This window comes from Malania oleifera, chromosome 5 (genome assembly GCF_029873635.1).
Source record: "Malania oleifera isolate guangnan ecotype guangnan chromosome 5, ASM2987363v1, whole genome shotgun sequence".
Taxonomy (NCBI): Eukaryota; Viridiplantae; Streptophyta; class Magnoliopsida; order Santalales; family Ximeniaceae; genus Malania; species Malania oleifera.
Window position 1 is genome coordinate 1,304,263 of NC_080421.1, and position 14,155 is coordinate 1,318,417.

General features: G+C 35.1%; 1 protein-coding gene across 1 annotated transcript in view; it reads right to left on the bottom strand.

Annotated features, from left to right (window-relative positions):
* LOC131156553 (uncharacterized) overlaps positions 1-14,155 on the bottom strand; it is a 30,836-nt gene that overhangs the window by 11,370 nt on the left and 5,311 nt on the right. The window contains exons 2-3 of the mRNA XM_058110335.1: positions 3,310-4,026; positions 3,123-3,206 (exon numbers count right to left, since the gene is read on the bottom strand). Coding sequence (XP_057966318.1) covers positions 3,123-3,206; positions 3,310-4,006 — 781 coding nt within the window. The 5' untranslated portion in view covers positions 4,007-4,026. The remainder of the gene's footprint in view (positions 1-3,122; positions 3,207-3,309; positions 4,027-14,155) is intronic.

Below are 14,155 nucleotides of genomic sequence, written 5' to 3' on the forward strand. Positions count from 1 at the left end.
CTCACCGCAATCATATTTTATTTGAACACTAGCTTTCTTTATGGATAGTTGGGAGATATTGAAGGGAGATATTCTTAAAGTTTATCTTGAATTCTTTGATAATGGAGTTGTAGGGAGGAGTATGAAATCTACTTTTATCACCTTGGTGCCCAAAAAAGAAGGTGCTGTTAAGGTCAAGGACTTTAGACCAATTAGTTTGGCTACTAGTGCTTAAAAAATCATGGTTAAGGTGCTATCTAGAAGATTGGCTGGCTACTGTGTTCGAGAACATTATCTCTATCAATCAGACTGCTTTTATAGGTAATAGACAAATCCTAGATGCTGCCTTAATAGCTAATAAGGTCATTAAGGATGCTGTTCGAAGAAATAAGAGGGTGAGTGTGTTAAAATTGGACTTTGAAAAAGGTTTACAATAGGGTGAGCAAGAGTTCCTTGGATAAGGTTATGGCTAGAAAAAAATTTTGTCTAAAGTGGAGGAAATGGGTTAGAGGGTGTTTATCTTCTATGGCCTTTTTTGTCTTAGTTAACTGATAGGCTAAGTCTTGCTTTCATGCATCTAGGGGTCTAAGACAGGGTGATCCCCTCTCTCCCTTTCTTTTTACTATTGTGGTGGATAGTTTGAGTAGAATGATTGACAAAGGTGTAGATAGAGGGGTGGAGGGGATTAAGGTAGGAAATGAGGATTGCACCATTTCGCATCTTGAGTTCGTTGATGATACTATTCTCTTCCTATCAGATAATGAGGGATGCCTCTCTAACTTGTTGAGTTTCTTACAGATCTTTGAGAAAGCGTCTAGGCTGAAAATTAATTTTGCTAGAGTGGTCTGGTGGGTTAGTATTAATGTGGATCCATTTGTTAGGCTAGTGAGGTGTGCCATTTTGACTTGGCCTATTACGTATCAAGGTGTCCCTTTAGGTGGTAATCCCCATGTTGCTAGAGCCTATTTTTGAGAGAGTAGCTAGGAGATTAGAAGGATGGAAAGAAGCGTTCTTCACTCTAGGGGGTCGTACTACCCTCATTCATGCCTGTTTATTTTCTATACCTTTGTATTACATTTATCTTTTTAGAATTCCTGTAAGATTGGCATGGAGGCCGGATAAGTTAATAAGGTATTTCTATGGTCCTGTGGGGGAGAGGGTAGTAGTAGAGATCATCTTGTAGGGTACTAGGGTGGGAGACTCTGTGCAGGCCCTAAGGGGAGGGAGGCTTGGGTCTAGGTAATTTGGTGTCCAAAAACATCTCTTTGGTAGGGAAATGATTAGGGAGCTTTCCTTTTGAACCTAATTCTCATTGGCATAAGGTAATTCGGAGTAAATTTGGAATATTATAAAATGGGTGGGATGCTAGAGTGGAAAATAATATTTACTAATTTGAGTCCTTGGAAGTTTGTATCTCAGATTTATGATTATTTCCTTCCTAAAGTCCAGTATTTAGTGGGAAATGGGGAGCGAATTCATTTTTGGGAAGACCATTGGATAGAGGAAATGCCTTTGTCTATTAAATTCCCTTATCTTTTTCAATTATCTAATCTGCATGATACCCCTATTTCTACTTTCTTCTTTTGCAAGGAGAAAGGCATTCTAGGAATTTCTATTTTGGAAGAAAGATTAACGAGTTGGCCCTTTTTGACTAACCGGCTTGATTCTTTCCATACTCGTTTGGGGATTGACAAAAGGGTTTGGAGCTTAGACACTTCTAGGTAATTTTTTGTAAATCCTTTTTCTTTTATTGGACTCATGACCCTATAGCGGATAATTTTTCTTTGCATCTATTAACATGGAAAATCAAAGTTTCCTTGAAAATAAAAGCTTTCATTTGGACTGCAATACTTGAAAGGATTAATACCAATGACTTGCTTTAGAAGAGGAGACTCAATAAAGCCATGTCACCAGATATTTGTGTCCTTTGTTTGAGTGGAGAGACTTGTGCACATTTGTTTCGCTATTGTCCTTACACGTTGACTATTTGGAATAAATTAATTGGTATATTTGACGAGAACTGGGTTTGCTTGTCCACATTGAAGGTGTTTTGTACCATCACATTTAGAGGTTTTGGTAAAAGAAAGGATAGGAATGCTTTATGGCGATACTCTACTATGGCTATTATTTGGTGTGTAACCTGTGTTTGGATGGAAAGGAATGCTAGAACATTCAAAGGAGTGGCTATGTCTAAAAAATTGCTTTGGAGTAGAGTGATTTATCTTTCATTATTGTGTGTGTCAACAAATGTTTTTTTTTTTTTTTTGTGCCACATCTCTCTGGAACTTGCATTGAGCTTGACTGTGAGCTTTGTAATTATTTGCTTTTGATGCAAAGGAAGGATTTTAATCTCCTTATTTTTTTTATTTTTTGTTTTTCTTCTTGTACACGCTGCCCTTTCTAATAAAATTTCTTTGTTTATCAAAAAATATTTTTTTCGAAGATTCAAAAGTTAGGGATATTGTCTTAAATTAGTAAAATTAGATATTCTTCTTCCCTTCTCCTCTTTCTGTTTCTCTCTGTTCTGTTTCTAGTTCCTGTTTTGCCCTGCAACAATTGCTCTCTTCTTCTTTCTTCTTCTCCTTATCCTCCCTGTTTCTTTTTCTTTATTTGTCCTGCATCACATATCGTTGAATGATGCAACATAGGCATGTACAAAACTGAGCAGACATCACAGAACCATATAAAGGGAAACCTATTTTAAAAGAACGTCGCTACACACACCAATACACCATAGGAGTTATTTCATATTGCTGTTGAAGTCGCTCTCTAGTTATATGAATTTTTTTTTAATTTTCAAAACCCCAATATATGGAACTGTACGATTATTCAATAAAGAAAATTAGGTACCCAACAAAAAAAACCTTTACTGTTGATAGATTTGAAAGTGCACAAAGAACGCCAACATCTGACCACTCCAATAACTTGATCATCAGCATTCAGAGTTGAAGCAAAAATTCAGAATTTTTTGTACAATTTTAGAACTCTAAGCAATTGATGGTCTGCTCTACAAATGTACAAAAATACTTCATTGAAAGTTCAATAGGAGGAAGGAATCGTGTATGAAAATAAATTCACTTTATCATTACTTTATCCTCTTAATTAAACAGGAAAAGGGAATAAGGGTCAAACTTTCATGTTACCTTCCTCCAACGCAAGCTGAATTGCCCTCTTTTCTAAGTCAACAGCATGTCTGCTAAGCTCAACAGATGAAAGGGATCGAAGCACTAAGACAAACACAAAACAAATGTAAAAATAACAATTATTGGAGCTCTAGCAATGGCAAGACAAAACATCATAAGGCATCTTTTCTCAAATCCAGGGACATACTCTGAACATAATCCTCTCGATTTGATTGGTCCAATTTCCTCAATAAAATCTTTAGTTGAAGAGATCGCTCTTCCCACTGCCGATTAATTCTTCTTGTTGGATTATCAAGTGAAGGAATAGCATTAGTAACAGGAATATAACTTGAGTCAGCCGGGGGAAACCTGACACCAGACCTTCCACTGAGAAGAGGAATTGAAGGTTTGCCAGATGAATGGTTCGCCAAAGAAGCCACTGGAAAGGGTGCAACTGCTGGAAAAGAAATCTCAGTATCCTTTATCTCTGGTTTTGGCTGGGTTGTCTCCTCCTGGGGGCCAAGTTGCTTTAAATCTTGGCAATCAACATGATTTCTTGTGGCATCACAACTGCTGCTCTTACCTACATCTACTTCGGATTTTCTGCGAACATAGACGAGATGCCCATTTGCCATATTACTACCTTGAGATTGGTGGCAAGCAGGGTTCACTGGGGACTCAGGTGATGGTCTCTTGGTGCCAACCCGATTTTCGGATCCTCTCTCCTTTGAAAAGAGAGAATTCCCCGTGGCTTTGGGCACCACAATTCTGTTGTCATTTTGCAAATTTCTTAATGGTGCTTTCCTTACAGCAACTGGAGACTGCTTATCACGAGAAGGCAAGCTGGTTTCAGCACTGCTGAGCCCATATTCACTGAATTTGGAGTCACTCATTTGTCGAACCATCTGGAGTAAATTGACGTTGCCTGAAAAAATATAAGACATACAGGACAGCATGGCTTTCATCATTCATCAAATCAACAACACTTGAACAATTCCTGAACTAAATGAAAAGAGGTAGTATATGTGAAATAAAATTAATACCACTAAATGCAAAACATTGGCACATGAAAAGACTTACCAACAAATCTCTTGCATTATACATTAGATCATAATGTGTCAATGAAGATGTTGCTATCATGCCAAATTTTAATAACATATGTATAGAAAGGCCAGATTGCCACTGAGGAGATTCTCTAAGTGCGATATCACTGACCATAGTCAAACACTTTTAACGACAGAGATTTGTTAACCACGATGATGGAGGGTTGCTTGCAAATAATTCAAGGTGATCACATTCTATTTGAAGACTTTAAAATTAGAGATTCGAGATTTCATTTAAAATCAGTAAATCCAGGTACTATAAGAGTTTAAGCTAATTTAAGATTATTTGAATATTTTTTATACTTTGGGGTTATTTTGTAAAACAAAAGAATAAAAACAAACAGCTCAACATACCACCAAATCATAGTTAACATCATCAAAGCAACAGTCCTTGAAAGAACCACACTAAAAGCCCAGAGAGATGCCAAATACCAATTCCTGTCTGAAGAGAAGATGAAGACTATCTCTTGCTGGAAAGATACGAACCCTATTCCAGCCAAATCACCACAAAACAGAAAAAAGAGCACACCTCCAACACCTCCCAGCATCCTACCCTTGCCAAGACATTCAAATTACATACTCAAAAGCTCCACCACCAACTTCAGACTCCCCCAATCTTCGCCAAGTACTCCTTTTAATCTTCCACAGACCCAAGCAAATGAACAATTCAAAAATAAATGGGAAACATTCTCCTAACTACTAGCAAACAGAAAGCATACATCTGAAAAGATATCTTCAGAAGGCCTCCAGCTCTGCAACATACTGTTAGTATTAAATCTTGGGTGGCATCCACCTGATGCCTCATTTAATATAATCTCTCTTTGCTGATCGGGGAGGGGTGGGTGCACCAACCATACATATGCCTGTGTCTTAAAAAGCATGGTCTTAATAGCTCTAGCGAGCATAGTTGTAACACGTGTAGTCAAAAGCAGGGATTGCAGATGGGAAGCAGGTGTATTGCCGTGAAATTTTTCAAAAAAACACAATCCTATGCATACTGATGCTATAAGCTTTTAACCCTTCTTAAAAAGAGTTTTAGTGCATTTTGGATCCAATAGCTCATCCTACTCATGTTGTTTGGCAAGGCAATAGAGTTTATATTTGTTTTAAACCCCTGTTGACATAAAAATTATAATTTTTTTCAAGTTTTTCATTAATCATATATGTGACAAATTAAGAAAAAGAACAAAATACAATATACATTTCATTAATTTATCAGGCACATAAGACATTATATATAGGGGCAGCCCAGTGCACAAAGCCCCTGCGTATGCAGGGTTCGAGGAAGGGTGGACCACAATAGGTCTATAGTACGCAGCCTTATCTTGCATTTTTGCAAGAGGCTATTTCCACGCCTCGAATCTGTGACCTTCAAGTCGCACATAAGACATACAAATTTAAAAAAAAAAAAAAAACAGCTTGGTGCATAAAGCTCCCACATATGCAGGGTCCAGGGAAGGGGTGGACCACAATGTGTTAAACAAATTCTATTGTATAACTACAACATCAGTTTTTAAAATTATAATATATAATCATAAAATTTATCAATAAATAAATGTAGTACTAACAACTTGAACACGACAAAATTAGAAAAGAAAAGGGGTTAAAGTTGAAAAATATAGAAAAATATATATATCAAATTAATAATATTATCAGGACTCAGAAATATAATATTTATCGTCTAAATACGTGATCATGTCAAATTTTTAATTATTGAATCTCTTTTGAATATTAATAAAATAAATAATTTTATTATCGTTGTCATCATCATTATAATCTTCTCCCCCCTCTTCACATAGCTTATCGAGAAAGATTTATGGAAAGGGTAAAAAGAAAATTGAGAAAAAAAAAATTAAATGAAAAATATTTTTTGACATAAAAGTCCTGTAGCAGTACTCCTGTAGTGGCCATTATGTAACGATGGCAATCCGTAACGCTTCTTCCCACTGACTTAAAGATGTGTAACGATATCATAAAAGCCAAAAAAACCATCATGTAACACAGTCGCCATTTAAAACCATGCTTAGAAGTGACTTTAGCCTCCCATATGCGCCAAATAAAAAAGGAAAGACACATGTACTCCACACGATGAGAAAAAAATGAGGAACATGAGTAACCAACACCCAAAACCAATCACTCCGACAAGAGATATGGCAACCCTCTAACATAACAAGAAAAGAAGAAAACTCCTTCGAATAACTATCATTCAAACCATTTCTAAAATGAAAATATAAAGGAATCACCATTTGGAACTAGAATGTAGGAAATCACATCATTATGGCAAGAAGAAAGACGATGGAAACAAGCAAAGGAACACACAAACATAACAAGAAAAGAAGAAAACTCCTTCGACTAACTATCATTCAAACCATTTCTAAAATGAAAATAAAACGAATCACCATTTGGAACTAGAATGTAGGAAATCACATCATTATGACAAGAAGAAAGATGATGGAAACAAGCAAAGGAACACACAAACACCAAATTCCCCACGCATACATCCTCCAAGAGCAAATCATTACCTCTTCCCAGTTTAAACTTTGCCAAAGGAAACCAGCAACATGAACTTCCAAGAACTCTGAGAACATCTAAGAGCCATATAAGTCTCATCCATTCACTTGCTTCCTATATAACTTTGTGTGCACAAGGAGTTTACCCCCAAAGGAAAATACCACAAGCCCTTATCCAGAAGAGCAGTGCTTTTAGACACCAAATTACAAAGAGCCAAAATCCCTCACCCTTTGACATACAAAAGGACCACGCAGAGTCCACCTAACCAAATGATATATCTGCTCACATACCCCTGATGAAAGGAAATTGCTAAAAATCCTCTCAAGCTTTTGAAGTATTCCACTACAAAACCCTAAAAAAGGACAAGAAACATGAAGGAAGAATGGTAGACAAACTAGAGGGTGATAAGTTGTCCACTAATTGAAAATAAAGCACCTTTTTACCCACCCAACCACTTAGCTACCACAATAAACACAAGATCCTAGAAGGCTAAAGGGCGAGATTTCCTACCCAATGAGACTCCTAAATAGGAATCAAGACAACAACCCAGCAAAGGAAGTCAGCTCCTCTCAGAACTAAGATTAACAGTTCCAAATCCACTCTTCCCCAAATTAATTCTAAGAATAAACCCCCTCTCAGAATCTGTAAAACAAGGTAGTTAGAATTGGGATCTTACATAGGATCGTTGGGAGGGTCCGCAGAATCAGATTGTAAGATCGGATCATGGATCGTAAGATTCTACTTATAATGTAAAATAAATTAAAAGTTTATATATTTGGCAATTTATGACAACTCTCAATTAAATAATCCTAAAAACTTGGTAGTAAATTTAAGAAATTAAAGCAAATTTCAGGAATGTAGCTAGCTTGCTAGCTAACACCTAGCAAGTTTTTCCTTCAACAATTTTGAACCTGAAAAAAAATAATAATAAATAGCCTGCATTGCAAAGTGCTCTACAAAGGACAGACTATTGCTAGCTTATTTATTTAATAATTATAATTAAAAAGAAAAGCAAAAAGAATGAAGAGAAGAAGGAAGAAGAAATCGCTAATCTTAATGCAATGAACTTATGTAAATTTCTCAGTTTCCATGGTTTTGTCATCAGACCATAAGTAGAAGGAGAAGAAGGAAAAAAAACAAAGGAATAGGAAGAACTTTTTGTTAGTAGGAAAGACGAGGAAAAAGAAAGTCATATGCTCTTTGCTTTGGGAAAATAGATAGGCCTCTGGCTTGTCAATAATAAGGCGGGGGAAAAAAAAAAGAGGAAGAAAGTAAAAAAAACAACAAAAATAGCGCATAACTGCTACAGGCCTACAACTTTAAGCTCTCAGCCTAGCTGCGTAACTCTCTATTTGTTGAAGCTCTCTGCTGGTCTCAAAGCTATCGGCAGACTTCTACTGTTGCTGGAAGAAGGAACAGTCCAAGCCTACTGATAGACAACCTAGGATCTATCTATTAAGAACTCTAAGCTCTTAAATAGCTTTCAATTTTGAAGCAAGAGAACTTTCAAGAGATGCTCAGCTGCTCTGTTGACTTGGATTGAACAAATCCTAAAACATGCTGATTATGTTGCCCTAATTTTGATGCATTTAGCCAACTAGACCAAATTTTGTGTCTATTGCAAAAGTAAAGTGTTTGGGCCAATAAAAATATATATTGGGCCTTTTTCGTTAAAATCCTAATTAGGAAAAGTTCATATTTCATTGTAAAAGTAGGATCGGTAGGATCACAAGTAGGATCCAGATCCTAAGGTTCCAGATAAGATCCTACTGGGATCCTACTTTATTAAGATTCTACTTAAGATCTGGATCGATGAGGCAAGTATGGATCGTAGGATCGTAGAATCACATGATCTGGATAGGGATTTTGATAACCATGCTGTAAAATAATAGAAATATTTACAAAAGATTCAATATCATCAAGGAGGAAAATGATACTGTCATCAGTACACTGTGAATGGGAATTAGAATTGAGTATTTTGATTATGTGTAGTTTACAATTAGAGTTCAGTTCTATTTTTTAATCTAAAGTATCATTTGGAACCACTTGTCAGTCAGGTTTACATCTGGTTCCCAGAATGCTTATTCCTGGAAATAGTTAATTAATATTAGATTAGTTATAATTAATTACAGTTATATAAAAAAAAATGTCGTTACCATAAAGCAAATAACGATGATAACTTTATATGAATTAGTAACAAGGAATAGACATGGAATAACTATTCCCAAATTTTACCGCGGGAATGTCTATTCTTCGCTCATTACACATTCAATGAAATAATAAGGAATATACAAGGAATAATTATTCCCTCTATTTCTAAATTTTTCACTATATGTCATATTCCAAGGAAAAGCTATTCTGCAAACCAAACGTAACATAAGTGCTGAACTGGAAAAGGTGATGAATTAGGTAAGTGCTGATAACAAGTGATGAACTGGATAAATCCTAAAAGCCATAAGTACTGCAGAAAATAGGTATTAATTATGAGTACTTACAAAAATAAGTAGCATTTAGCATTTCACATTTAAATAGTGCATTTTTAAAAAATTTAAACATACTTCATCCTTTAGTAAATTATAGTAGTCACATATACATGAAAAATAAATAATTAAAAACGATAAGAGATTAAATTAAGTGCAATTATTTTATTGTATTAATTTATCAAATAATAATATATAATTAAAAATGATAAGAGATTAAATTAAGTCCAATTATTTTATTGTATTAATTTATCAATAATAATATATAATTAATTTCATTAAAATGTATAATCATATTAAAATTAGGACAACATAATTTACGATGTCATCACATTAACAACGCTCAAAAAATTCAAGGTAGCATATGTGAAATAAAAGTCATAAAACTAAATGCAAAATATTGGCAGATGGGAAAATCTACTAACAGAAATCTCTTGCCTTATACTTTAGATCCTAATAATAAATAAAGATGCCACTGTCATGCCAACATTTCATGTTTCATGTATAGAAAGGCCAGATCACTACAGGAGAGATTCTCAAAGATATCACAGACCATAATCAAAGCACTTTTGAAAAAAAGGGATGTGTTTTGATGGAGGACTGCTCACAGATAATTTGAGGTAATCATATTCTGTTTGAATATTTTAAAATTAGAGATTTTTTAAAATCAGTAATTTAGGTCCTATAGTGGTTTTAGCCAATTTATGGTTATTTCAGATACCTTGGGATTATTTTGTAATTATTGGTACTACTTCTAATGTCGTGTATATAAGTACTGCAGTCACCTGTATTGTACATATTGAAACCGGCTGTAGTTTTAATGTAACCCCACTCTCCTGTTCTATCTCTATACCCTATATTCCTTCTTCCTCATTCCCCTATCATCTACTCTTCTCCTGGTATTTTCTCTTCTTTTCCCCTATTTTTCCCTAATCTCTTCCAACTTATTTTTTTTTCTCTACCTTCCTTCTCTTGGCTGTCCTACATCACACATGCAATGACATCTTTACAACAATAACAACAACAACCAAGCCTTAAGTACAATTATTGCTTTTGGCATCACAAGTTCTGCTCTTACCTAAGTCTACTTCGGATTTTCTACGAACGTAGACAAGATGCCCATTTGCATTATAACAACCTTGAGTTCGGTGGCAAGCAGGGTTCACCGGACACTCGGGCGAGGATCTCTTGGTCCCAGAAACCTGATTTTCATCAACAATGGGTCCTCTCTCTTTTGAAAATAGAGAATTTCCTGTGGCTTTGGGCACCACAATTCTATTGTCATTTTGCAAATTTCTTAATGGTGTCTTCCTTACAGAAACTGGCGATTGTTTATCATGAGGCAAGCCAGTTTCAGTGCTGCCAAGCCCATATTCGCTGAATTTAGAGTCATTCATTTGTTGGACCATCTCAATATTTGACTTTGCCTGGAAAAATCTAAGATATTCAGGATATGCATAGCTGTCATCAGATCCACGCAATTCTTGAACTAAATGAAAAAAGGCAGCATGCGTGAAATAAAAGATATACAACTCAATGCAAAATACTGGCAGATGAGAAGGTTTACCAACAAATTGCTTGCATTATTCATTACATCATAATATGTCAATGAAAATGTCGCAGTCATGCCAACCTTTAATGTGTCATGTACAGAAAGACCAGATTGCTACTGAGGCGATTTTCAATGTGAGATATCACTGACCCATAATCAAAACATTTTTAAAGAAGGATTTGTTAACCACATAGATGGAGCACCACTCAAGATATCACTGACCACAATCAAGACATTTTTAAAGACAGTTTTGTTAAACACGTTGATGGAGGACTGCTCACGGATAATTCGAGGCAAAAATATTCTGTTTGAAGATTTTAAAATTTGAGATTTTGTTAGAAATAAGTAAATCTAGGTATTTTAGGAGTTTTAGCTAATGTGGGGCTATTTTCAATATTTTAGATATTTTCAGTTTATTTTATAATTACCCATTTTATTTTTAATGGGTGTACAAGTATTGTACAAAGTTTGTGCATTGCATAATAGAATTGAGCTGTATTTTTCAATCTAACTACCCTTTTCCTGTTCTCTCAACCTCTATCTCCTACGTGCCTTCTTCTTCCTAATTCCCCTAGCTTTTTCTTCTCCTTGTATTCTCTCTCTTTTCCCCTGTTTCTTTCTTTAATCTCCTCTATTTCTTCTCCCTACCTTCCTTCTCTTGGCTGTCCAAAATCGCACTTGCAATGATATCTTTACAAAACAACAGCAACAACAACAATCGAATGTTGAGTCCCAATAGGTGGAGTTGGTTACATGAATCCTCTCTAGATCATGGTATAAGAAATTGAGGAGTAACAGAGAGAGAGAGAGAGAGAGAGAGGATCATAAAATCAGAAATTGAGAGAGACAGAGGATGAATAGATGAAGAGAAGGACAGGAAAAGAGAAGATGAGTGAGAATGGGAAATGGAGGACTGGAAATCGAAGAATGGTTTGATCCTGGTTGGGCTCTGATACCAAATGATGGTAGACAGCATCGTGGAATTGCAACCATGAGAGAAAGTGGAAGAAGAAGAAGAAGAAGAAGAAGAAGATACAGATTCAATGGGATGAAATCACACTACTTTCAGGAAATCACACGTATTTCAATTCAAAATCATCAAAAACTACTCTTACATGGCTTTCACACCTATTTATAAGAAAGCCTAAAGATACAGATTCAATGGGATGAAATCGCACTACTCTCAGGAAATCACACGTATTTCAATTCAAAATCATCAAAAACTACTCTTACATGGCTTTCACACCTATTTATAAGAAAGCCTAAATTGCAAGAATCACACATATACCTCTAAAGATATATAAAATTACAAATGAATCACTAAAACACACATAAATTTCAAATAAAAAACAAGTACATATAATCCTACTACTAATTAAACCTATTACACAAACTAAATTAATTAATTAAACACAGCCCTTGATCCAGTTCTTCTAAATTAGTCTCCAACAAGGGTCTACACATGGTTCGGCGACTTGTCCTACATCACATAGCCCATGTGAATACAGACTTTGAGGAATCGATGGAATTGATGCAGGCAATACATGCATTATAGTTGTAGCTATGAGGGAGCATTGCGCAGTTGTGTTACAATTTTTTTTTAAAAAAATGAAGTAATATAAAGTAAAGGTATGTTGGCGGTGATAAAACAGAAAAAGTGTGAAGATGCAGATTACTGTTTTCAATGTTTTAATGCATTGAAAATTGAGATAATTTACTTTGACTAAAGAACACACCAGAATTAATGCTGAACCCAGCAATTCAAATGACGCTTAAGGGCCCTATCCTACATTTACACACACACACCCCCAACTCCTATGCATTCCTACACAGCGGCACCCCTAACACAGTATCTATTAGGAGACATTACAATGAAGATGACAACCTTGCTACTTCTCAGATCCCTTTTCATCCCTTCCCTTTACAATTGCAGTAAAATTGTCCGCCGATGTCGCACCAGCTCCGGTGCTAGACTATGACAAACAGCTTTGTTCAGAAAACCAAAAATAAATATTATATCGTGCTGATTATGCATAGGAGCAATTCCGGCTCTTCGAACTAGGGTGTTCCCTTGACATTTTCACCAGTGACTCAGTGCACATTAAGAAATCTGTCGTTCTTGTGTCAACAGATCACAACATGCATCAAGTTCTCGGCAGAAACCACGAGCACAGAGTGTACTGTGTGGAAGCAATACAAGTGTCTCTCCAGAGTTCACGTGTTCTGCATATACAACCATTGAACTCTGTAGGCTGATGCGTATTTTGCATGCACAAAGGTAGGATGCGGTGGGCTGAAGCCGAAATTGAGTTTTCATTACTTGTCTATCATTTTACTATAAAAAATTTGAATTGAAATCAAGTTACTTGATTTCGTTTCAATTTATACATTTTTTTAAATAAAATTTCGAATGAAAATCAAGTAATCATTAGTCAACTTCGCTTTAGGAACTAAAGAAATGGTTACTTTCTCAACAACATAATTCTATGAAATATTTTCGAAACAACACTATTTTGGGAGATATTAGATTAAAATATAGGGAAGGAAGGAAGAATAAAATTGCCACAAATAATATAAAAATGGATTGAGATAGAATAAAATAAAATTTTGGCTCTTCTTTTTCTTCAAGAAAAATAAGTGTAATACAATCAAATCTAGCAAAGTAACAAATTGATGAAGAAAATGCTAGATTATCGAATAAAAAATGATCAAAAAAACAAAATAGATCAAAAACAATTAAAAAAAAAAAAATTTGAACCAAATTAATTGATCATAGTCATTCAAACAAAGGTTGATGATTGAAGATACAGGCCAAACTCAATACCACAACATTTTTATGACCTGAAGACCGTAAACAGATATTAGTTTCATAATTTCATGACTAGAAACATATTCTTAATCAGTCTTCCAATTTAGTCATTGCCATGCTCATGAGAGAACCCTCGCCAATGTCTTTTATAGTTTAGAGATATTGAGATCTTGTAGCACAAAACTAAAGATTACCGCACAAATTCTCCCTGCCTATCTAGGAAGGACAATGAAAAAGCTTAATAAATGCAGCCATTTAAAGCCTTTTTTTTGGAATTTCATCCTGTCAACTTTTCCTAAATAAACAAATTTTCAATAGATCACAATAGATGAAATTTATTGTTTTTTTCCTTTTTTAACAATGGAACATAAATGAATTTCCATTAAACATTAAGTAAGAAATATTACATGTTAGAATGAAGGAACTAGGAAATTGCATCTATAAACAAGTAACTACAACTAAATTCTGACATAGCAGAGCCAAAGAAGTTCAAAGTTTTGAGACACCTATACGCCATGCACTAACTTCAGTTGCTTTTCTAGGTGGGCAAACTTATCTTAAAAATAGAAAATGGTAAAGAACATACATTATTTAGAGTC